General features: G+C 37.2%; 1 protein-coding gene across 1 annotated transcript in view; it reads right to left on the bottom strand.

Moving 5' to 3' along the window:
• Nucleotides 1-27,031, bottom strand: part of ZMYM2 (zinc finger MYM-type containing 2) — a 69,308-nt gene that overhangs the window by 9,792 nt on the left and 32,485 nt on the right. The window contains 10 exon segments of the mRNA XM_054390636.1: nt 45-139; nt 1,984-2,091; nt 3,731-3,902; nt 4,755-4,870; nt 5,034-5,163; nt 7,101-7,135; nt 7,992-8,157; nt 13,677-13,849; nt 23,644-23,794; nt 24,398-24,514. Of these exon segments, the coding sequence (XP_054246611.1) occupies nt 45-139; nt 1,984-2,091; nt 3,731-3,902; nt 4,755-4,870; nt 5,034-5,163; nt 7,101-7,135; nt 7,992-8,157; nt 13,677-13,849; nt 23,644-23,794; nt 24,398-24,514 (1,263 nt within the window).

The following is a 27,031-nucleotide window of genomic DNA, read 5'->3' as shown; positions in this document are numbered from 1 at the left end:
GCTTACTTTTGCCCACTTAAATGTGAATAATATGGCAAGATTACCTTCTTTTTGGGCCGCGGTCTTGGCTGTTCCTCATATTCTTCTCCAAAAACAGGAGGCAACAAAAACTCATTTTCTGTATCAAGCTCCTCAGTTGCTGGAAATACATTAAGAGAACTTAGTTCTAAAAAATTTTAAAATAATGTGGGTTCCAAAAAACTCATGAACTGTATCAGTGTGCATTATTGTAAAGAGTCCATAAAAGCATACATCTAAACATCACCAAAGACTGGATTTCAGTAAGAGGAAATAAATCTGTTATTTTGAAAGCAATAGAAAATGTTTATTTCTAAATAAACTGTAAAGGACACAATGCTCAACATTTTCAAGCACTATTTCAAGTCACTACTGCAGCACTACTTACTACAGACCCTTACATAATTTTTCCTGCCTAGGTAGTCTTTGGTATTAAGAAGTTTAAGTTAGGGTGAGAATGAGCAGCCATGAGCGGATAAAATACAAAGTAACTTACTACATGAACTTTCCTTTGTATAGTTCCATCATTTATATTGATGCTTTTTATTTCATATACCACATTACACTTGGTTAAATACATTAAGGAATTACCATGTAAACGCTTTCACAGAGACTAGTTTTAGCCTGCATTTATACAAGTGGTGGAGGTCTAGCTCATGATGGAGGTAACAGTGATTTTATTAAACAGATATTTGTCAACATGTCAAAACACTACTTAACTTTTCAAGGGTAGGACAAAAGACTACTTTAGGCAATACAGCAGAATGAGACAATATATGAATGGATTAAATGTTGCAAGTTCCACCTTCACTTATTCTGCTGAACATGACTCATGCCTCATTTAGCCATCCAACAATGTCTTCACTCAAATCTGAATGCCCTTCTAATACTTTGATTTCACCACCTTACTGTTCAAAATATCGTTTAAACTGGTTCAGTCTGTCTCTCGCTACCATAAAGAATCTTATCTCAGAAGCCCTTAAACATAATCTGCTATTTACCATTCCACTTCATTTTCTTTCTTCCATGGTCCTTTTTTTCTCATGTACCAAGTTCCACTTATAACAAGGAGTTAAAAACATTGTATGCATATGGCTAATAAACTTCCTGAGACTAAGGTCATGCTAATCCCTAGACCTGATCTTGTAAACAGACACTAAACTCAGAAACCAAGTCTGGGCATCTAGTGTGCAGATTATTGATGACAACAGGCAAAAGGAGACTTCCAAAATCAGATACAGAAGCTATCTAGGGGAGGTATGAGAGTTGTATGTCTAAGAGAAGCTGTGTCAAGGGAGACACTACAGGAACTACCAGGAACTTTCTGTGTTCTTGGATTGATCAGTTCATGTTACCAGGAAACATGACACTGCAGCCTGCTTTCTCTAGAGTGGTAAAAATTGTAACACATAAAACTAAGACCTTATCTCTAGAAAGGTCTCAGAGTAGTGATTTTCCTGCTAATTCAAGTAACACTGCAGTTTTCAGATACAGGTATGGACATTAACAAGACACACATACAAGTTACATGCAGCATACCAGCTTGCAATTTTCTAACAAACCTAAGTGGGAAATTTACCCTTTTGGCATTTCTGATCTAAACAACCATTTCCCATGGAAATACCTGGTGATTGAAGAATGCATTTACCAATATTCCAATACACATGCCATCTAAGTCTTTGAGTCTTTAAAACAGCTTTCCTAAATCCAAGCCCAAAACCAAGTGGTGAGGCCAAGATTGTCTGTGGAAGGTTAATTCTTTGCATTCTGTTACAAACACTGCACTTAGAAAGATGAACTAATTCAGAAGGCCCCAGTCTCACAAAGGCATGGCAAAGTTTTACTTAACACTCAGTCTAGTGGTTCTTCCAATCAGATAAAGCTCCTCTGAAAGGATGATGAGACAAAAGTACAGTGCCCACAATGTTTGTTTTACAATATTTATTTCAATGACAGAAGAAATACCTCTTGGAAAGTCTATTTCAATATCAAGGTCTGGTTCATATGGAACATCAGGCAAGCTTGTCTGTGCCTCTGTTTCTGAGTTCAGTAGATTTGACTCAACTATCACACCTGTTTGAAGAAAAAAAACGAAAGGAAAACCTCTCATTATTTTAACCAACACATGGATTAGAACATTAGAGGCTAAGTGGTTCTAAGGCTGCTTGTTCTGCTCATCACAATCCATCCCAGGCTTGTTGTTCTTGGGATCTTAGATTTACTTCTCCAATCTGATCTTCAAACCGAAAAGATACTTACTAGTCCATCTGTCCTTCTTCCTTAAAATGAGTCAGCAAAGTCCTTATACAGTAAATAAAATACTAGCAAATCTGGATCATACCAACCAATTACAGAACTCAAAACAAGCTTGACAAACCTAACTGTCTATTTTTCTACATGATTCTGCCCACAACAGAACAGACTTTCAAGTCTGTGAAAGAGATCCGATAAAAGAAAAAACGGCAAACAGAGACAGAGAAACCAAAGCTTGACCACTTTCCAGCTTCTGGCGAACAGAGATGTCTCCAAATTCAGTTTTCTGCAAACAATCAAACTCTGATCCCACGTATCTACTTATTCAGCTACCTCTACCTAGCAGAAGAGAACAAGGAACCACAAATGATAACCATGCAGCACTACCGTAACTGCACAGCTTTAATGAGGAAATAGCAAAAGTTTGGAAAACAGTACGTCTCCTGGGAGTGCAGCACCACGGCCCTCCTATATACCAGGCCTAAGTCCTAAGTTCATGTCATTTATAAACACTTTTTGAAACATCTGTTGAAAGAACTTGGGGGGGAAAAAAATTTAACCCAAGTCAAAGAAAACCCTTAAAAGCTAGTTTTTGGAAGACAAGGCAAATTATTCTAGGAAGATACAGAAGATACCTGAAAATTTCAGCAGGCAGAGCAAGGAAACCAGGGCACTGTGCAGCATGAAAACATCTCATGCAGAATTTTTTGATGGTCAGCTGAGGCTATGCCAGACAGCTCTCTACTTTAAGGTGAAGGGATGTGATGATAAGCCCTTCCACATCAGAACCCCCAATGATCTATCAGCTGATGCATTACTATCGTCAAAGAGATAATAAATGCAGTTCAGGATCAACTAAAAGCCACATAAAGTCACCTTGTTTTGTTGCCCAGTTACACCTGTGAAATGTTTTTAACAGTCCCATCTTCCCCACACCTAACATAAAATGTGCCCAGTAAGGTGTTACTACAAGGAGATCAGATGTCATATTCCACTTTGTGCAGATAAACTTCCTGTGTTCACACAGCTGTGGAGATTCGCTTCCCTAAACTTCCTACTTGAGGTTTTCTGGAAGGAAGAATGGACTCACTTTAGCTTTTATTCTGAATTATGCTGCGAAGAAAACCTGTGTCTGCAATCTTGAATGACTCTTGCCATCAGCCAAGAAGCTGGCACAAGCAAAGGGAATGCCTTTATTTTTAAAGACAAATGTCTGGTTCAGCTTGCTGAAGTCACACAGCAGACTTCAGAAAGTTTTCTGTATTTCAAATCTGCTAAAATTACTTTTAAAAAAACACTTAAATAATTAAGATAAGTTAGGATAAGAACTCAGTAACAGCACTGCCGTACTCAAAGAATCTTTTCTTAAAATAAAAATCCCAACCCTTCTCTTGATTCACAAACACCAACACATGCACCCTAGCACTCCAAAGAGTCAAAGCCTCAGCAAGAAACTCACTCGTCACATCAGAATTTTCATTTTTTCCATCATGGTCAGGTACCATTCCTGACAAGTTCAGTAGCTCAGTTTCCAGAGAATTTGAGGGTACTTTTCCCCTCAGGTCTTCTACTGCTGCAAGGATTTTCTCACTGTTATCCAGAGAAGTGGGCAAGAAAATTGGAACTGGCACCTAAAGCAGACAGGGGCGAAGAGATAATCAGAAAAAAAACCCATGCTGCAACAAAACTGCAGCAGCAGTCAACACAGAAACAAACTATATACATCTTCTAAAAACCAGAGTTAGTATAGACTAGAAAAATATCACTTCAGAGGGCTAACAGAAAGTGTTAGGTAAAAAAAAAAAAAAAATAAAAAAAATAAAAAAAATCAGTAGAAATGATTGAGAACAAAAGGAAAGCAAGAAACGACACAGAAAGAAAAACCCCAATGAAATATAGTGAGTCAAAGTAAGAACAGAAGGGACTTTGGAGCTTCAAATCTGTCTGACTATAATTTCAGTCTAACAGTTTGGACAAATTAGCATCCTGTTTCAGGGGCTTGCTTGTGAAACACGGTATTATAGGAATTCAGAGGTTTTTGCCCACCACTTAGATGAGATTTGGTGCACAACAAATTTATTTTCTTTTGCTGGCACAAGATTCATTTTGTTCCTTTTCTTTTCTTCCTTCCTTCTGTTTATCCCACTCTGCCATCTCTCCCCAACACAATGTTTCAGTTTCTCCCTCAGCAGAACAAATATTGCTGTTTAATGCTCATTCAAGAAACTCAGAAGTGTAATTCAGAATTGTTCCTAAGCTCAGCAGCACAAAACTTTCGCACTGAAAGCAGGCAGTAGATTTCCTGATTGTTATTTAGAAACTAAATGCCGCTGTCAAATTTCTAATGCTTTTTAGTACATAGTGCCACAGCATCCTGCAATCCTTTAGACTGATCAGACTAAGAACAGTCAACACCACAAAGTGATCCCACACATGCATATGAATAGATGCCAGTTTAAAACCGAAGCTGAAGTCTCACTTACAGGAACAGGAATCGTTGTAGGAACAGGAACAGTTTGACTATACATGTTCATAGGCACCGGGACATAGACAGGTACAGGAATAGGCACTGGGACATACTCTTTTTTCCAATCATCTTCTATCAAAAGAAAAAAAAAAAAAGGCAAACACTGCCAGGTACTTAAATTATTTTACACCTGCAGTTTATGCAAAAGAAGTGGAGTATTTGCGATAAGTTTCAAGACAATAGTTATAAAAGTTTACAATGAAGAAAGTACAAGTTCCACCACAGTTCAAGTTACCTGTCTGACAAGATTTTGTCTGCATATGAGGTTTACAATATGTGGCTTTTGTCATTGTCAAAGGCTTGCAGAGAACTGCCTTGTTCTTCATTTCTCTGTTGGGTGTTGGAGAAGGTGGTGGTGCTGAGCCCTAGGAGACAAGCAAATCAAAGAGAATGTGCTGTTATACCACACTGATTTCAACACAAAGCTCTTGATTTAATGTATCAGTTGATACTTTTCATATATGAAATGCTGAAGAGGAAGATCACAACAGCACAATACAACCGCATCAAGTATTATTCTTTAATCACAAGTTATTCTGCATTTCAGGGCTAGCACTCTGATTAACAAATTCTGTAAAGAGAATTCACCCTAAATAGTACAACAAACTTCTGGCTCAAGGTCTAACTTTCTTTAACTATGTTACCCAAAGATCACATTCTTCAAAAACAAGTTATTTCTAAACGAAACAGTATCTCTAAACAATTTTTAATACCTGACATACAAACTTCGAGCTCCCCCTGCTGGGTCTACAACAGTGACAACAACAAATATTTTGGGGAACATCACTTAATGCTCAAATTTCATCATTACAGTCAGTGGGTAAAAACCCTCTTGTTCCAGGCATGGGTTTTGTCCCCTAGCACCTGTTTTAGAGCTTGATTTAAGAAACAGACTGTCACTTTTATTTGGTCATATATTGTAAGATTAGCCTCACACATCCTTTTAAATATGGAAAATCAAGCTGTAAGAACAGCAGTAGACTGTAAGAGGAACACACCGACTAAAGTACAGAAAATCCCCAATCCAGCTTTATTACAAATGGCTTTTATGTTACCTTAAAAATTTATGGACTGAATTAATGTAATTAGAATTTATCATAGTATCATTAAAGTTGGAAAAGATGTTTAAGACCCAGTCCAACTATAACCCAACTACCACGACCACTAAACTAAATCCTGAAGTCCCGCATATACAACCTTCTTGAACACCTCCAGAGATGGCAACTCCACCACCTCCCTGGGCAGCCTGTTCAAATGCCTTACCACTCTCTCAGTAAAGAAGTTTTTCCTAATGTCCAATCTAAACCTCCTCTGTTACAACAGTTTAGTTTGCCTGATGCCTCTAGTTACCTAAGCAATCTTATTTTCTATGTTTTCATTAGTGTATTTTATAGTGCCATCAAAATACTTGGACTTAAATCTAAGATTTACCTTACAGAAGCCTATATATATTAACAAGGCGAGTCAATTTTTTTCATGGAAAAACAAGTATTACTGAGGCTTTCCATGAGACAAGTAAAATAAAACTAAGTTCATAGAAAACATATTAAGCTAACCACAACATGATAATAGTACTTTTTGACAAATTGACAGAAACTGAAACTCAAAACGAAGGCTGTTGCTCCACTCATGATCCCCACCCACCCAGACAGGATTCCTCCAAAAGCAAAGTCTATCAGCTTGGGCATCAATTATTCTACTCTTATGAATTTTAATTACAGACCTAAAGCTTTATTTTCAGTTTTTCAATGCTAAAATATATCCTTTTCTAACTGATCAGTGAAATTATCTTCCCTTTTTGTATTCAATAAATACACCTAAGCAGTTCTTTACCGTGAGGGTAGTAGAACACTGGAATAAGTTGCCCAGGGAGACAGTCAAGGCCCCGTCCCTGGAGATACTCAAGGTCAGGCTTGACAAGGCTCTAGGCAACCTGATCTAGTGGAGAATGTCCCTGCTCACAGCAGGGCTGTTGGAGCAGACGACCTTCCAACCCAAACTATTCTATCATCCTGTAATAAATTTGAGTAAGAGTTTATGGATCAACTTAAGCAGCATTTTCATGCACTACAGATCCAAAATACGTGGCTGATGATATGATTTCCCAGAAAACAGGGAAATATGAACATTAAAAAAGTTAATTTGAACTACTGTTATGAAGACTAAAAAACTCCATAATTTTAGGTTAGTTTCACTGATAGACACTGTATTTTGTTTTCTAATAGCATCCCTTTATGTCACTAGGATCTCACACTTCAAATAGAAGGGATTATGTTATAATATATTAAATATAAGTACTTACTGTTACTTTTGTTCGAGGGGTCTGACAGCCCTGATCTAAAAATGTAAGAAAATGGTTTTAGAAATTTATTCCCCCTTTTCAGAAACAAAGCAAATTTCAGTAACTCAGCTTTGAGTATGACATTAAACTAAGAACACTGATTAGTACTGTGTCACAGGTGAGAACTGCACCCAAGACTTCTCATTCATAGGCACCTCACCACTGGCAAATGCTAGGTCAGTGCTCCATCCAGATATGAATATAGTCTCTTTCAGAAAAGTAAATACCAAAATGTTCATATGAAAATAGCCCTACAGAGAAATTGTGTAGCTATAATTACATTAATTAAAAAGCTGACTTAATTGGATTTTGCCTGACTTGCTATTTAAATGATGTAAATATGCATTCAGCTCTCATCAACAAATTTACACGTTACCTATTGACAACAGGAAAAAAATAATATATTCCTCTTTCATTCCATTCTCAGTTTCCATTTTATTTACTTCCTTCTAATTCCGTTTACCTTTTCATTCCTAGTGCATTTGTCTGTTCTGTGACCAGAACACCTTGTGAAAAGTGCTTCCACAGGGCAAGTAATGACAAAGGGGAACACAATGAAAGAGGAAATAAACGCTTGCTGTCCCCATGAAGATACAACACTGATACTCTTAACCTTAAAGGATCTGCTTTTAAAACAGAGATTACAAAACTGATTATCTGACAATGTTTCAGCTCTTGAAAAAGCTTTGAAATAAAGAGCTAAGATAAAAAACAGCAAGCAGTTCAATGATGCCTCTGATGATAAAAGAGACTGATCTCTAACACAGTTTATTAACACAAACACACAATTAATGCAGTTTTAAACTTTACATTTAAAAGAAAGAATCTTGTTTGCCATACAGCAGCACATACCATAGTGTAAGTTCTCAGGTCCTTTCTGGGTTGCCAGATTTGGTTCATTTTGTTGACAGTAGAAACGGAGCAAACAGTGCTGATCACAGAAGTGTTTCATTTCACCACGCCACTGCACTTTCTCTTTAAGAGTTCCTTGAGACTTACAACAGTCACATCGTGCAGCCTTAATGCAAAGGAAGATTTTGACATTTTTAAATAAGCCTTGAAAAAATATTTCTATATTTAAAAAGATTTAAAAGTACTGAAAAATCATTGCAACCAGCAGTTTAGTTTTGCTTGTGTAGGCTCTGACAGTCATGCTACCTTCTAACCTGTGTATACAGGCACATCTGTCGCTTATTTTCAGTTGTTTGTTGGGGGTTAACACCCAGAATAAATCCATTTTTTTTCACTAACTCCTTAAAAATTGCTCACTTCCAATCAGCAAAAAAAAATAGTATCAATGTTACGCCTCAATTTTCACTAATTCCATTTAAGTATCCTATGAAACAAGAGCATAAAGGGACTGAGACTCTTTAATGACTTGCTTGAACTAAGGATAAATAGAGTTGTTTTTCACTACCTAAAGTTTGGTGGCTTTAAGTGGCAAACAGAATCTCTAGGTATCAAATCAGAGCCTCTAATGTAAATAACTTGTATATTTTCATTTAGTAGTTTGACAAGAGTTTCTATTCCAATTAGATTCAAAATTTCTTTATAAACGACAAACCTCAAACTAAGGAAGTTTCCACAAAATCTAGTCAACATCTAACTTGAAACTCAAAACTTTGTTCTTCTGTATCCCTAGCTAAACATTTGAGTAATGTATCTTTCACTAGCCTACATGTTAATTTCATGAGGCATCACTAATACAGTATTTTTCTCCAATACAGAATAACTTGTAGGATAGCTGATTTAAGTATCTGAAGAGCAGGAGTCTACGTTTCAGATCTTCAACTAAGCCAAGAATTGTTTGCTGTGCTGCTGCCCTTGACACAGCTTGCAACCTCCATTCTAAAAGCAGTTCTTAAAAACAAACACACACTCAGGAACCCAAAATAAGCCAACGTAATAATATAGCAAGGAGGAAAGGGAGAAATTATGGTAATATGGAACATAAAATATTAATACATAAAATCATACACAACACTGTAATTAAGCTAAAGGCTTCATGGCAAAAAAAAAAAAAAAAGAAGGTTTCAACTGCAGTTCTTGTGACTGCAGAACAGTATGAACAGGACAATTACTTTAAATTTAAAAATTAAATGTCAGGTTTCTTCTCTGCATTTGAACAGTCCAGCATCATCTTCTGGTAATGTAGGAAATTCAGTTTTCAGTCCTAATTTCCAAGTATTTAAGACGATCTGTGGAAAGACTCAATTCTAACAGTGTAACCACTTTCAAATTGGGAGCAAATAAGCTGTGGCTTCAGGACCAACTCACACCCGGCGCCAGGTGCCCTTGGAAAGGCAGGTGGTACTCTTCCCTCCCCTCTGTGAAGGTGTCAGCAGTAGTGCTGATGCATCTGCAGCACAAACAAGGTCAAGGACCTTTACAGCACTGCATTATCCCCGTCTCCCCTCAATTGTTGTTACATTCGTCACTTTGACTTTTCTGCTGATGCAAATCCACAGTTCACTTTAAAGCAGAGATGTTCTCAGCGGGACACAAGAGCAAGATGTATTCTTGGGAGTGGGGAAGATGAAGCGTAGAGTGTTGCCAAAATAGCCTACATTCATCAGTACAGGGAAACTGTGAATTCGCACCTTAAATGAAAATGCACTTCCCAAAGCGTCAAAAGGCTGAAACACTGGTAGAAAAAAGTTCATGTATAATTCACTAATTTTACATCTCCAGCCCACCCAACACTGCTATTTAAGAATGACAGCTGAGCCAGGTACAGAAAAGCCCACCTATTCTGGTCTGCTGCACACTGCTTGAGTATCAAAGCACCACTTTCTGCTCAATTTTCTCTCTCCTTAGAAGTTAGAAAAAAGTGACAAACATCATCAAATGCAGCAACTACATCTTTCCTGCAACTGTTTCCTCCCTCTCCTGGTTTGGCTCTTTCATTTAGGCCTTTGAAGAAGTGTATTATTGTCTCTTCTGGGCTGCTACTAAGGTATTTAGGAGATTTTTTTTGTTTGTTTGCTTGATTCCACAAGGAAATTACAATTCCTTAGTGAGCCCAGAATTCCTTTATAGGGATGCTTCACTTCTCATCTCTACACTGGAATTCTATCATTTCCATAATCATGCTTGCAGCCAATACTACACACCTTTCCATGCACTGGATTTCCTACTAGCTGCTTGCTCTCCACATTTTCCTGACTATGAAAATTAATTGAAAGTGTGAAATAATTTTTTTTCTGCTTGCTCCTTCCTTCAGCTTTCTGTGTGTTTTCCATTTGGGACAGTGACACTGTATCTTAATTGACTCTCAAAAACACCTGCCTCCACATTTGCTCTATCCCTGTGTTTCCAAAAAGTCCATCTACATTCCCTGTGCTCCATTGCACCTAACTCCTTTGCCACTCATAACTGCTTTTTTCATCCACTTCTTTCCCCAGGTCCAATTTCAACATCTTCAAGCAGGCATGGTAATTAGTATAAATTTCTAATGTTTGCCCAAGTTTAATTTAAAAAGTTTTCATACCTGCAGCTTTTATTTACATTTTTAATCCTCTACTGACCTGTTTCTAAAACGTTCTATAATGGTCTGGACTGGCGTTAATTTAACTCAAGCTTAGTAGTCTGTTCTGTGTTCAATCTCCAATAAATAGGAAGCAAAGATGATTATAAGAGAAAGGAGATCGACTGAGTACCTACTTGAAACTGAGATGCCCAACTGTACAGTGGCTAAATTCAGGTGATAAATTCCACAAGGTTGTCTTACTGCCTTTACCATTTAAATTAATGCTAGCTCCATCGTTTCAAATTGTACCACTGCGGACATCCACTGCTCTCTAAGCTCAGCAGACAATTATTTTGCTGTGCCTCAGACTGTAGCTCCCCACCTCCTGCTTGGCCTTTGCTGAAAACACACGACCTCCACTGAACATGCAGTCAGCACTGTATGTGCTCAGGCCAATCAGTATTCCAGCTGTGGCCTTGAATGACCTATACGTACACTTCAGCTGGAGTATTTTCAGTAATGCTTCACAATGTATATTTGGAAAAGCAGATTTCTGTATTGTTCTCAGAAATGTATTATCTTTTTTTCAAGGTACTTTCAATGCTCTAGTATAAGTAACATCCCATGACTAAAAACTGTCATCAACCATCATGCTACTTAAGTACTTACAATAAAATTTCTCAGCCATTTTCCACATTAATATCCAATCTACTGCATGCCACTGAAGTTTACAGGAGGAGCTCTAGTAACTTTGGGAGATAACCTCCAGACACCAAAAAATTTACCTCTTGTCTTAGAGGTGTATGGACACCATACAGTAGAAATTTGCTTCTCAGAACTTGGTTCTAACTCGTAACTGTAACTGTGACCCAACAGATGATTAGAACTGAATTATTCTTTTACATTTCAAACCCTCATATTAGGTTTGAAAAACACTTCTAAACGAGTCTGATGTCATTCTAATACTTCTAGACAGTCTGTTGTGCTACCACCTTCTGGCTTTTTGAGAAGAGAATTTTGGCATTTAGGGAAGCTCTCCCATTATACTTAATCCTTTTTAAAAGTAAAGAAGTTTTCAGATAATACTAAATGAGAAAGATGGGTCCATAAAAAAATTAGACAAAGAAGATGGAGACAAACATTTGTTTAGTGAACACAATGCTGGTGTTAAAACATTTCTAGGTTATTACTACTTATTTCTCTTCATGCATACATTCATTGAAACTTCAAGGTAACACTGAACATTATATAAATGAGACAAAGCTCATAATAGTAACTATAAATAAGAAGCTTAACAGACAAAACAGCAAAGGAAGTACAAGTTTGGGGAGGGGTTTGTATCTATTGTGTCTTCCTGTATTTTGATCTTTATCTATTTATGGCTAGATAAGAACATCAGGGAACAATGTACTGCCAAATTCAAGGTATCTGGAGTGACTTTAATAAAAAAAGCGTAAAGTTATCAGTGAAGATGTGAATTTAACAAAAGAGAATTTTAGCAAAACAATTTTCCCAGTACCTATTACATGTCTTCCCCATGTAATAAATCCCTAACTTTCATAACCAGACCTTAGGCAAAGGCTTTAAAAAGTATTTTGGGGAAAAAAAAATTTACAAATGATTCAACATCATGTAACACTAATTCCACTAACAAGTGTAAGACTCAAGAAGGTAAAAATATCTAACACTTCAGTATCATCAAGAGTATCAAAGGTCACTAGTTATCAGCAAGTCTGTTTAAATTGCCTTCTCACAGCACCGTGTCTAACTCTCCCACACCACAGTATCAACAGTGTTTCTTATGCAGACTTAATGTGCCAATTCAGTTATTGTCTTATCCCCCAGAGCACAAGGATAATCTGAAGTCAGGAGTTTTCAAGTCATTCTCAAACCTGAATCAGTAAAAGCTTCCATAGAAATTTATGTACATGAAACTCTCTATCAGAAGGCACTTTTTCCGCAAGGATAAATTTCACCCCATGCCCCAGGATCATAAGGCATATAGTAAAATGTTAACTTCATGCAATAATATTTAATCTAAGTGTAAGAACTTTGCAGCCAAGTTTCATCACTCTATTTTCACATGAGACAGAAGAAACATGTTCTGGTCTTCAGTAGTTTTCTTTCAGGAATACCTAACCAGACCCTACATACATTATTCAAAACAAAGACTACCATATTGGTGGCTGTAACATTTCTGGAAACAGCCATTGAAGACATTATCTGGTATGTTGGAGATGCAGTTCTTTTATGGGAAGCAGATCATCTTGAATTATAGAATTGTATCTAGCCTTTTTTTTTTTTTTGTTGCAATTACATCCACAAGTGCAGCTCAATGTAGCTTTTCCAGGACATTCACAACAGAAATCAAATTTTTATCCATGGTAATAACTGCAGGTTAAATCCAGTTCAATTTCACCTTTCTTTCTTTCAAAAAATATGAAAATCAAAACCCTCTTAACATGAAATATTTGCTGGTTGAGCTCCACAGGTAGTTAAGCTTCCAGAGATTTAGAAACAGATGCCATCTGTTTGATTTAAACTTTTATTAGAAATCCATTTGGTCTTGCTTTTCCCTTTGGCATCCTTTCCACTAGGAAACACTGAACAATCAACGCCTTTGTAGTTCAAACTGTGAAAGAAGGGAAAAGGCAAAAAAGGAGGCAAAACAGGAACACAAAAAAAAACTCTGCTAGCCTAGTTTATCATCAGTCAATTCAAGGTACCATCTAAGCTGCTATTAACAGTGTTTTCAACATTGTGAATATGTTTTGACAAGAAAAATACCATATTGAGGACAAAAAAATGGAATTGTAAGAAATATACACAGTAGTTTCTTTTTCTGTAACTCAAGACTTCCTTGCCAAACGAATTAATAAAATCAGATAGTAAAATGCTGCCCTAGAATTTAAGAAAACTCAAATGATGAAATTACTGGATTTGCTTATTGTGTGGCAAATGCTCTGCTGAAGTAAGCCACGTTTGCTGCATAGTCTTTGAGATATCCTCATGTGCATTTTTGGTTTTTTAAACTGTGGAGCTCTCGTCAAGAAATCTGAGTTACTTGCCTTGTAGTACCAGTCCTGAAATTTTTTACAGCAATCTTCACTGCAGAAATCTCTCACTACACCATCAAGTTCCTTAGTTGCTCCCTTTTTGCACAGCTGTGAGCAGTAATTACAAGTAACACATCTCAGTCCTAACCGTCTTGCAAAGTCTTGTTTATATAGCAGCTTGCAGCCTGGAAACAGATTTTAAACATTAGGAACAAAGTAATTTTTACAGAGATATTACAGTTAAGAGTTAAATATTGAAAATTTAAATAATACAACAGCAGCTAACAATTGGAGCTTGAGACAAATTCAGGTTGCATAATAGACTATATTTCAAGACATTTTTACCTGAGTACTCTTCCTGTACAACTCTATGGTATCATGTGATGTCTGCATCTTTTTCAAAACACTATGCTTGACTCTGTTCTTATCAAATCCCTGAATAAACAGTCAGAAAAAATACATAATTTTCTTTTCATATAGACCTATGCAAAAGCATTGATTTGGAATTACATTGTTCAGTTACACATCCTCAGAATGCTAGATATCCAGACAATGATGAGCAGAAATTTTAAGCTAGACAACACTACCCACAGAAAGAGTACCTATCTTCAATGATCAACAAGGATTACTACTTTTATTCACATTAATACAACACTATGAAAACTCATGTTTTTTAAGAACACTAATAGGTACATGATGACCTAGTAACTGAGGAGTTTCTTCAAAAATATAACCATAAAGTAAGCAATGATCAGTGCTGAGAATAATTATGGAATTTTATGAGTTTACATACATAGAGTTTGCACACAACAAATTTTTAACTTTTTCTTTTCACATCAGGTGAGTTGGTCGGGTTGTTGTTTCTTTTTCCTTTGCTCTACAGTCACAATACAAAGGTTGCCATAATGAGAGCTATATACTTCATTAACCTGATCCTCCCCTAAAGTGAATTAGAAGACATTCTAACATACTAAATGCATTCTATAGTATTCATCCTAGAATGCATTCAATATGTTATAATGTCTTTTCTAATTTGCTATTCTGACGTAAGCTATTTTAAGCATATAATGTATTTAAACTACCTCAAATCTAGGGTCAATCGAGATGATGCCTACATCATGTATCTCTGTAATTGTGGTTAACTTTCAGAGAAGAGAACAGCATGAGAGGATGAAGTAACTGTCTGTGTGAAACATTGGAGGGATGAAATATCATCTATATGGACCTTTAATCCAAGGTACTGCACCTGTTTTTATGATCTCCCAAATATCACAGTACCACCAAGATCAGAACATACATCTTTCAAGCGCCCCACACTGTTAGGGCATACAGTCTAACACAAGCAGCCTTCTGTACTTCTAGTAAGTTATGAAACTCAGTATGTATCATACTTCCTCTGACAATAGAGAATATTACAATTTATTCAGTAATTTCAATGGAATTACTTCTGTTCTTCTCTATTAAGGTAGGATTTCCTATGTGTGAAATTGAGATACTATTTTAAAAGAACTAACAGCAAAAGAATGCAAGAGGGAGCTACAGCAGACAGCATCATCCGAAAACAAAAGGATATTCAGGAATTTTAACTTGCAATGGTAAAAGCTTTTCTAACAAATTAAATTTTCTATCATCAAAACAAGAGAATCATAGAATAATGTACAAGTAAGATTGTAGGTAATAACTGTGTCAAACTTTCTTTTTTTCTAGTTATGTATCTAATTCGTTAACAAGACAGCAACGAAAATTACTAACATAAACAGGCAGTGCAGATGAAAAAAGCCCAATCAAGCCATCATCCTCACAGGGCAACTAATTTGGATGTTACGTACACTGCTCTGAAAGAAATTGTCCTGAAAATAGCAGTCTGAGCAAACTATTAGTTAAAAGCACTCATGAAAGCACTAAAAATTTCTTGCCAGTATCTCTCATTGTCGTATGGGTCATTAGATTCTTTTAATGTCTTTGCAACTCCAAAGACAAAGCTTAGCACCACAATGTATCCTCCTCCTCAGTCATGTCTTAGAAGAGTTATTTAATGCTGCATCAACCTTTTGAGACTATAGATTAGCAGAAGTACTCTACTACCAATCAGGTAATCTATGTCATCAGCAAACTTGCTGAGGGTGCACTCAATGCCACTGTCCATGTCACCAACAAAGATATTGAACAAGACTGGTCTTATCTTGTAATAACTTCAACTGTTATAACAACTTAATCTGGAGAAGAACAGTCCTGTCATCACAAGCCTGCAGTATCAAATAGCCTATGGCATCCTAAGTTAGATCTTGAAAATTTCTGGAACTATGTTGTATGTACATCTTTCTGCTGTCTCCCTTTGTATTTATTTAACTGCAAAAGTCATCTCTTTCCTACCCACATTCTATAATCCACTGTCTCTGGCTTCAAAATGAACATCATTATCCTTAGGAACACAGATGTAATGCATCCCATTTTGGGTCCTGCTTGGATTGCCACTAAAATAGAGCCCACCCTCTTCGTGTAACAGAAGCTGTGTCCCCCACTTCCTTCCTCACCTTCCTCTTACGATCTTATTATTAACTCAACTTTTATACATCATCAGTTTATCCTGCTATTGTCTGGTATTAAATACTAACTCCTCCATTTATCCTCCCTCTTATTCCTATCCAATTACTCATCTTTTGCTTGTTCTTACATCTTTTTAAGTCAATTATTCTTTCAGGTTACTAAGAAGCATCTTTATAACCTTTCTTCTTGTTGTGTTCATAGCCTCAGCACCTTACTTTGTCATCACCCCTTAGCTGCAATAGTCAATGCTGTCTTCACTTCGCAAGAATCATCTCAAACCTCTTCAAAGACACAACAGTGGAATTAACACTGAAGAACATCAATCTAACAAGACCACTTTAGTTGAAAAATGCTTAGGATTTCATAGAATCATAGAATGGTCTGGATTGGAAGGGACCTCCCAAAGGTCATCTAGTCCAATGCCCTCTGCAGTCAGCAGGGGCATCCTCAATTAGATCAGGTTGCCCAGAGCCCTGTCAAGCCTCATTTTGAGTATCTCCAGGGATGAGGCCCCAACCACCCCCCTGGGCAACCTGTTCCAGTGTTCTACTACTCTCATAGAAAAGAACCTGCTTCTAACATCCAAACTAAATCTGCTCTCCTCTAGTTTGAAGCCATTGCCCCTTGTCCTATCACTACAGGCCTTTGTAAAGTCTCTCTCCATCCTTGTAGGCCCCCTTCAGGTACCAGAAAGCTGCTATTAGGTCTCCCCAGAGCCTCCTCTTCTCCAGGCTGTCTCCGCAGCAGAGGTACTCCAAATCCCCTATCGTTTTCAAGGCCCTCCTCTGGAGCTGCTTCATTAGCTCTGTCTCCTTCCTATATTGAGGGCTCCAAACCTGGATGCAGTACTCCAGGTGAGGTCTCACCAGAGCTGAGTAAAGAGGCAGAATTACCTTTCCAGATCTGCTGGCCACGTATCTTTTAATACAGCCCAGGATGCATCTGGCCTGGGCTGCAATAGCGCACTGTGTGCTCATGTCCAGCTTCTCATCCATCAGCACCCCCAAGTCCTTCTCCACAGAGCTGCTTTCTGTCTATTTCACTTGATATTATTAGGAATTAGCTGTCCATGAACAACAACAATCTCAAGATCCAGCACAATCTGCACTCAAAATTTAAATTATGTTAACAGTACTAGTGTTCTCCTTCTATAGAGGGAAAGAAGATAAATGTCTACCTCACCATAGTTTTATCTTTCAAGTTTTTCAACTACAAGAACACTGCCAGAAGTATTGACATCCACATGAACAAGTTAAAATTCTTCGAGTAATTCCAGAAGATATGTATCAAATAAGCTCTGATTGGAAATTACTATCAGACTCTTCCACAAGTGGAATACCACAACAACCAACACTGGAGCTCTCCCACATGCAAGAAGGCAAGGCGCAGACCCGTGCTTTCCTTGAGCACAGCCAAGAGCCTTCACTTCATGCTGCTGCACTGAGTGAGCCTATTTAAAAAGGGACTTCTCTGATTTGCATATGCTGTCTTTTTTGCCTTAATTCATTTTTATCACCAGAACAGTATCTTTGAGCTTTTACAGTAATAAGACTTGTTTGGAATAGTCATCTGCATCTGACAAGTTTAATACCTGGCTACCACATAAGATGACACGGCCTGAAAAACTGCACTGTGCCAGTCAGAGCTCTCTAACAAAACCCGCCATGACTCAAATGGATGTCAGCAGGGATGTCCCATTGTAACCCTCAACTACAGTACTCAAAGATCATATTGCCTCAGTAACTCTAAATCCCTCTGAAGCTGACTTCCACTTGGCAAAGGAATACTTTCTCTCAAAAACAACAAGACTCTTGAAATCGTGAAGGAGTGCTTTTATGGATCATATATTTTACAGTATTTAAGACATTTTCTGCTTTACAGTTGCTCCCTTTTGCCAGGTTATTCCAACTCAATACCAAATAAACCTTCAAAAGAAAGCCACATGGTAACCAAAATACCACATTAGAATTTATCTCAGAGGGATACTACCAAAGGAATTGGTCTGAATAAAACCCAAACTATCAAACATACCATAGCAAGCACTAGTTACTTCAACACGGTAGACCACTGTCCGACCTGCAGAGAGGGAGATATCAGCTCTGCGAAGCACAAAACTGACATCTTAACAGAAGATCTTGATTTTTTAATACAAAACACAACTGTCATATGAAATTTTACATTTACTAAATAATATTTTTGCTTCTCTAACCACATTCTGTGCTACTTACTAATCCTTGACAGATTTGAGAGGTCCTGTTGCAAAGTAGCACACAATTAGAAGTTGCAGTTATGGCATATTTTTTTCATAAAATGGTTGCTTTACTATTGCCTTCAAAAAATTCTGTATGGTAGCCCAAAATCTGTGCATTTTTACAAGGTGTATCAGTGTCTCTAAAAAATAGATAGTTGATAATGCAAACTACAAGCCCCGCTGAGTTTAAACACTTTCTGTAGCTCTCACATTTAACAATAATGAAACTACACATCAGGAAGAGGTTGAAGCAGGCTTGATGGCAACCCCCTTCACCCAGGGAGCACAGCAGCTCAGTGCAGCAGGGCCAGTGAACTCTTTTCCTCAGTCCTTCACCCATCAGAGAAGCCCAGCAGCTGTAACTGTCACAGCAACGCTTGCTACCACACATCAATTTTGACACCTGTCTGTAACAGGAACCACTACAAATCTCAGGTGAAATATTTTTATGTAAGCACCTGTATAAAATTTAACACACTTATTTTTAGGCTATTCTCAACATCTGTAGTGTTTTCATATAAATCTAATCGACTAAACATTTAATAGCATACTTTATTGATCAATCCCCCATGCAACAGTGACTGGAAAAATGCCAATCTAAAATCCACAGTGTTTTAACTCAATATACACCTTTTCTAGGCACACGCAGTTCTGAAATAACTTAAATTTCCTAAATTCTTTTTCTACTTGTCAGCTCTATAGTATTTCAAAAGGGGTTACCTCCTAGATAAAACACCAGAATTGCCTGCATTGATTTTAATTCGCAGAATCCATAATCCCCGAAATCTTATTAGCATACCATCAAGCTAGTTTCACAGCTATGTTTTATTTGCTTTACCCATTTGAAAGAAACTCGCAAGCCATCATGTAATGGAGTTATTCCCCAGCTTACTGGCCTTCCAAAAAGCAGGCTACTGGGTATCAATCCGTGGTATTAAGATTCATATTATAAAATAAAAAAGCCTGTGTTACTTAAATCGTAACACCTAGTTCTACTGTAAAGATGACTTAAATGCAAAGTAAGCCTACAAGCAAAAAAATTAGGGTGATACTCAAAATAGTTCTGTTGCTGGAATGGCAAAAAAATGGTTTGTGCTCTTAGAGCCTCATAAGGGAGATAGATATATATATATATATATATATAAAAATACACCACAAATCTGTAACTTGAAGATTTCTAAGGATTAAAAACTTGCACAGCCTATCTCGACTGTCATTCATGTAACTATCCACACATAAAAATCCACAAGCAGCTTTGATCTTGTTTTGTCATATACATCTTATTTAATGTAGATATTTGGATTTTGGAATGAGGCATTCTAGTGTCAAAACACCAGACAGTTTAATTTCCAAAGCCTCAGCATCAGGGGAACAGATTAAAGGCTTTCAACTAGTCCTTTCAGGTTGTTCAGCCTCACATGGCATCCCCATTTTGGACATAAAACAGACAAAGCACACTGTACTCCTCTGAAAAGTTAATAGTTGTGTTTAGCACAAATGATAGATCAGTTCTAATTATACTTTATTGCAATGGAAGTTTCAGCTGGTCGCTGTAACTATTTTTAAACATCTCAAGAGAAACAGAGAATGGAATCGCACAGAAATATGGATCTCAGAGACCTTAACATGAGTGTCAAGATTTGTGTGTAAATATGTATGCAATGTGCACATTACAAAAAAACATCAGTTATGAAGAATGGGAGCAGAGGAATAACATCTTCAGTACTCCAGCTAAGCAGGCATAAGCAGTCAATGGGTATCTGTGGCCGATCTGTGGCCCATCAGTTTGCTTGAAGATGAACAAACAAGCACTCTTGCAGAAACTTCAACACCTGTTTAACTTCTGTTGATTTTATCTAGGAGCCTTCTTTTATAAACACACACGTGAAATTTTACAAGGTTTTCCCTGGAGAGTTCAATTTCTTCAAAAAATGCCAGCAACTTCTGTAACTGAGCCCCTCACGTTATTTCTTCTCAAATCGTAATACATCGTCTTCTGGTGATGAATAATTGCATGCTCAACAAAATAATCTATGTTGGTGACATCTCTTGAACACTTTGCAACATCAAAACCAGCATGGCCTTCATATCCAACAAGTCTGTTTAGTACATCTAGTAGTTTTTCTGCTTTACAAGCATGTAGGACATTTCTGGAAAAAGACTATGACATCAGGGGAACACTGTTGGGTGTTTGGATGCCTGGAAAAGAGCTAAGAGAAATCTATGACCTGTGATGACAGAACTTGTATTTGTTGACCTCCACTCAATCCATCTAAACACCTGGCCCTCTCTTCTCCACAGCAGATTCTAAAAACACTTTAACTCTCAGATTTCACTGTTTCTGCAGCAATGACAATTGTTGTGTTTCCTTTAAAATACAGGGCCTAGGTTGTTCCTTACAGAGCTTCTGTCCAGGTCAGTAGTTATTTTTCACTGAGTAACACAGCTTTTTTACATATGCCTGTGCTATGTTATGGGTAAGATCTCAATGTCTGTCTTTCTGACTCCAGGATTCCTACTGGAACTGTTCGACCAAATTAATGTTTGTCTCTTTTCTTCCAGTGCTCCAACAAGGCACGGGTTCCGAAAGTTAAAATAATTAAAAGGTTGAATTTATTAAAGCAACAGATGTAACAGATTTGGGATTGCCAGTGATAAATGCACAAACTGCAAGACTGAGCTTAAAATAATCCTAGGTAAAAAATCCTAGGTAACATCCAACAAAGCTGAAGACATAAATCTTTGCAATTGGTGTAATATGGAACAGAAATGCAGCAAAAGTTGAGCCATGTATTTAATGTGCAATTCTTCCCAGGAAGGCATCCCTGTGATGGGTGAAGGGAAAGGAGCACAGCGCATAGACTCTCCTCATACCTGCTAAATCCACAGTCTTCACCCACCCAGAGATGTTCTTCTCTCATTTTTTTAATGCCCTAACTCTGTCTGTCTTCTCTGCCTTCTAGATGACATTTAGCATGATTTGGGTGGGGTTGAGTAACATAGTCAAGTATGTTTAGCATGCTCCATTTGGCTCATTAGCATATGGAGAGGTGCCAACTTCATTATTAAAATTAAGAGTTAATCAGGCAGAGATCTTCTCTTAGGCACTACAGCCTCTGAAATTGGATTGGATCTGTGTAGTTTTGCTGTTTTAATTTTGCTTCATTAGTTTTAGCTGAAACAGGGCCATTTTATCTTCACAAGACTCCCTCCTTCAGCCATCTGGCAGGCCAGCTTCGCAGAGCTTCATTTCCTGAGATAACATAAACATCTCTTGGTTGTAAATACATTTGCTCCTGAAGTGCACTACATAAACTTGCATTCCTGTCCCATGGCAAGATAGGCAGTTATCCCACAGCATCACAAAGTAGATCTAAGCTACAGCTAATAAATGTGTGCACTAATTATTCAAGTCACATTCTACTTAAGAGGTGTTTTTGACTACCTTCTTTCTATTGTTCAGTGGTTCAGATCACCACAATAAGCCAATAAACTTTATTTCAATGGTAACGTTTGGCATATTCACCCTCAAAGATCGTCTTTGCTCTTAAGTTGGCAGTCCAACACATGCAAACTCTGGTCCTAGGCAATGGATTTCCCCCATTTAGTAACTGTATTCATGCAGGAGAGAATGTTTTTATTCCTTTCCTTGCTCCAATTTTCAAATAGGAAATACACACATATGTTGAATCTCCTTGTACAGAACTGTCTCTATGGAAATAGTAATGTCGCACAGCTCACATTATGAATTTCACTGATTTTGTTGTGACAGCCACCAAGCTTTAACACAAGAGAGTCATAAGTATTTATAGTAATACCAGCGTGTACTGTCATCTCCAGCCCTCCCCCCCCCCCCCCCAAAGTTTGCTTTTATCTTTGAATAATTCCTGTGGAACTGTTTTATTTACAGAAATAGTTTCTAACTGGGTATTATTGAGCAGTGCCATGATACACTGTAAAACTGGGTCTTGGTCTATCCTTCCCTGCCCCACCCCCCAGCTACCAGTTTGCAGTCCAGAACTGAAGAAGAAAGTAATGGTGGTGAAGAAATCTAACACACCACACTGCATTCATCAGAAACAAGATTGCAGAGGCTAGAGCTATAAGGGAACAGCATGGAGGGAAGGCTGCCTCTAGCCCTGCAACTCCACCCCTCTCCAGCTTAACTGGATCCTGCTGCTAGTAAACTGGCACATCTGCAGTTTAATCTGCTTGAAAGCAGAGATCTTTATCAGGGTTTATCAAATGATTATGAAGGCATTATTAGTATAGCTAAAGAAAGAAAATACTCACTATATTCCCCAGAGATTGGTAATCTAAATTTGTAGTTAAACTTCTAAGATCAAGATTAAATACCAGTACCAAAGCACAGCTCACCAGAAGTGGAAAGGATAGGTTTATGTTAAGACTGTGTTTTGCTTCTTCTATTAAAACAATATTATAATCAAACTTTAAAGTATCCTATGCCCATTTCCCTCCTTTTTAGTTTGTTTTCTTTTTGAAAATCCGAATCATTAGTAGGGAATGTTATGACAGTAGTCAACATAAATCAACAGGCATCACTTGAATTATTGCTTGAATAACCATTCTAAGCCAACACAGAAATTCCACCATCGTAATACTAATCAAAGAAAGTAGGCTGCCCAGGGATGTGGTTGGGGCCCTGTCCTTGGAAACATTCAAGATCAGACTTGATGTGGCCTTGGGCAGCCGGATCTAGTTGGAGGTGTCACTGCTCACCACAGAGAGGTTGGACCAACATGATCTTTGAGGATCCCTCCCAACCCAGTGCAATCTGTGAAACTGTATATTCCTCAAGGCAGTTAGTGTTGGTGCAGGCTCTTCAGCATAAATTTGGGAAAACAAAACCAAAAAAACCAAATTTTTGTACATATATGTGTATATGTGTATGTATTTATACACACACTTGCATAAGAATTTTGCCCCTTTTCCTTAACCTGGAGTGAAAGGTGAAATACTGAAGACTACAAAAGCAGTACAGATAAATTAACAGGTACATGTGCTTCATTAATAATAATAATGAAGAAACTTCTGATTTAGCCTCAAGTACAAGAAAATGAGTTTTACATTAAAATTTGACATTAAATATTAACAAAGCAACTCAAATGTAGTAAAAGTGCAATAACCAACCTTAGGGAAAAAAAAACAACTAATACATACCTTCGCTACAAAAGGGTCTTTTGATGCCAGAGAAATTCACCGTCTCATGCAGTGTTTTCTCTTCCTGACAGTATTCACAGTATGTCACTATGCAGTGTAGTTTCTTATAATCATCAGAACACGCTCTGCTGCAGAACTGATACACTTTGTTCTAAATTCAGAGTTGCAAAGCATCATGAAGAGAGTTTAGGGATAAAATCTTAAGGCCTGTACAGTGTAACTTTAATAGTTTGCCATTAGGATAACAACTTTAACAGGAAAAGTAAACAGAAGTGCAAACACACATTTATGGTATGACTTGCAACACAAAAAATTAAAAACTCTCACTCAACCTGACAGTGAATACTACAAATACAATTTCATATGAAAATGCTACAGAGAAAATATGGCAATCAATTCTGGCATAAAATTTTCAGATACTTCTCTCAGTTCGTAATGATGTGTAACAATGATCTATCCTATCTAGTCATTCAGTCATCAGCTGAAGATGAAAGTAGATTTCAAACTTCCAGTTGACCTGAGAAATTACAGGTTTCTTTAAATTCCATAGATGCTTTTTTACTTGTTGTTTATGAGCAAAGACTTCTGTTTTTATCTTGATGTTCTACAGAACCAGGTAGATTTTATTAATTTAATTTTTTAAGCTTCAATAGATTATGAAATAGCTATCCAGAAAAGCTGTATTGAAGATACAGCTTTAAAATTATACATGTTAGCATTCTAAAAGTAACAAGAAAAAAACCCAAATGCTTACCTCCCATTCCAGTACTTCTGGCTTTGAACAAAAAGAATTTTTGCAGTAATTACATTTCAACTGAATATCACTGGGAGAGACGAACTGACCATTTGTTGAAGACTGCACACTGAGAGTCTGAAAAACAAAAATATACATACACATCACTAAAATATAAAGTTAGTAAAATGTGTCTTTTCAATTAAGCCTATAATGTTTAAAAATGGGAGTTTATAAATAAACTCACGAGCGCTTCTGGCAAAAGCACAACAGGTTAGTCTCTTCCCTTGGTATTATATGTTTTCTCATCTCAAATCTTGACCCTTGCTTCCACAGCAATTAGTTCAGGTCATACTTTTTTACCTTACCTTTCTAATGCCTATTATTTATGAGCAATTATAAACACCAACAAAACAAGTCTCCCAAACCTTGTTAATCATAAAACATTTATTTCCTGATAAATACATTTCACAATTTGCCTTAGTCACAAAAATTCAGGAACCTACAAACAATGCAGATTATCAACATCTTACCTCAGCATGCCACTTGAAAATACAAACAGTAAAGTAAAAGGCCTTCACTGATAAATCCTGCATCTACTCGGATTAGAGAAAACTAGCTAATAGCCCTAAGATGGCCTCAAACACCGTAATAAGAAGATGCAACCATTCAGCCAGACCCTACAACTAAGAGTCTTCATACTGAGAAAAAATACTATAGATTGCATGTGTAGGTATGAGAATTTAATTCTGTAACTACATAATTCACTTTATGTATCTCTGATGCTATCAGTAGATAGAGAACTCGGTTTTAAAGCATCTATACTCTTTTAATATGCCCACAGGACAGTTTTTTGCATGTTCCCTAGATTAAGCAACAATTAGTGTATCACAAATTTGATGTTCATGACAAAATTTGAATTAGTAGCAATCCCAGCCACTTGAAGAATCCAGGACAAATTTCTTACATTTATCTTCAACAAACTTACCCACAGTGTTTGCAACAAGACATGTGTATTTAAAGAGAATTTCTCTTCAGACAGATTTGTTACTACCTTTCTACCTTCTAACAGTGAAAAGATGAAACATTTCTGTTACAGGATACTTTTCTTCAGACTCTCATTTTACTAAGGGTTCATGTACACTAAAAAAAAAAAAAAAAATTAAAAAAGTAATGAGTCTGGTTACTAATATAAACCCTCATATTAGTGGACCAGAACTGCTGAGTGCTAGCTAGCAGTGCAAACAGTATCATTTTACGTAGATGCACTAATTCTTTATCAGGACTTTGCAGACATGAAGCAGTCGTGTGCGTCTCCGAACCATGTACAGGACCTGATAACCAAATGTCATATTCAGCAGAAATAATGCCACCATTATCCTAATGGTTCTTTCTCTTATAATGACTTCAACGGTAATGCCCACACTGTATTGCCATATTTTTCCCACTATATCTAGCAAAATTCCCTGTACTTGAGAGTTATTTACTAGACTTGAGCTGCTCTGAACAGGTAGCTGAAGACTTGTACTAACATGGAAGCTCATCTGTGTTTTTCTGCAATTGCAGGTTTCTTCACAGAGTAAACACATGCTGCCACGTGGGTTATGTAAGCACAATTGAAGTCTAGAGGTTCTGGTTGAAAACAAAAAGAAATCAAGAAGCAGGTATACCCACCACTTTCAGTTCAGGAACGAAGGAAATGTTAAAGAACTAGCAAATGTGACAACTTGTACAGAAACACCGAAGATGGAAGGAGGAATGAAGATGAAATATATTAAGTGTTCAGCAAATGACAATCAGCTGTAAAACACCCTATATTGTGAAGGTTACAAGTTAAAAGTGAACCATGTTTTCCAAGGATGCCCACGTTAGCTTCTTTTATTTCTTTTCCCAACTGTTCACTGCGATAGAAATTCAGGCCCTATAGGGAGCTGGTAATTGAACAGTAATAAAAGCTAGAGAGGTGAGAATAATGGAGTTTGAGTCTGTTTAAAAATAAAACTTGTTAATTTAAGCATTACTGCTTCTAAAATAAAACCTTTGTTTCTTATCATAAACTCCTATAGTCAGCTAAGTATTGTCCCACAGAAATCAGCAAAGAACTGAATTCTTATTACTCAAAGCTCTAAAACAAGCAGAAGATGGCTGTAAAACCAGCCGTTAATCACAAGATGATCTTGTATGCCTCCTTAAAGTTTGTATCTTCCTGCTTACCATTCAGGACTACTTCTGTACAGTATTTTAATGAGTGAAGTTGAAGATTATTACACACAAAAAATAATGCCGCTAAGAGATCACAAATTCATTAAAATCTTTTACAGGCTTTCCTGAACAGCAAGGTTCTATCGATGCTGTGCTTTATCAAAGATAACTTTGAAATCATCTATGTGTACTATTTTGAATGTCTTAAATTCAATCAAAACCCACTTACGGTTAATCTGACTTTTCTTGAGTCTGTCCTGAACAACAAGAGCATAGGAAGTGCGAAGCAAAGCAAAAAAAATCATCATCAAGTGGTTTTTAGCCTTTAATGCAACCACCTCAAACTGTTCTAAGCTGCCAAATTACTGAAGAACAGTAGGCAGACACAGCTCAGGGATTCTTCGGAGAAAACCAGTGTAGCAGGTTATCCCTACCCACAGCAACACAAAACCA

The sequence above is a fragment of the Indicator indicator genome, chromosome 1 (assembly GCF_027791375.1).
Source record: "Indicator indicator isolate 239-I01 chromosome 1, UM_Iind_1.1, whole genome shotgun sequence".
Lineage (NCBI taxonomy): Eukaryota > Metazoa > Chordata > Aves > Piciformes > Indicatoridae > Indicator > Indicator indicator.
This window is presented reverse-complemented; position numbering and strand designations above follow the sequence as displayed.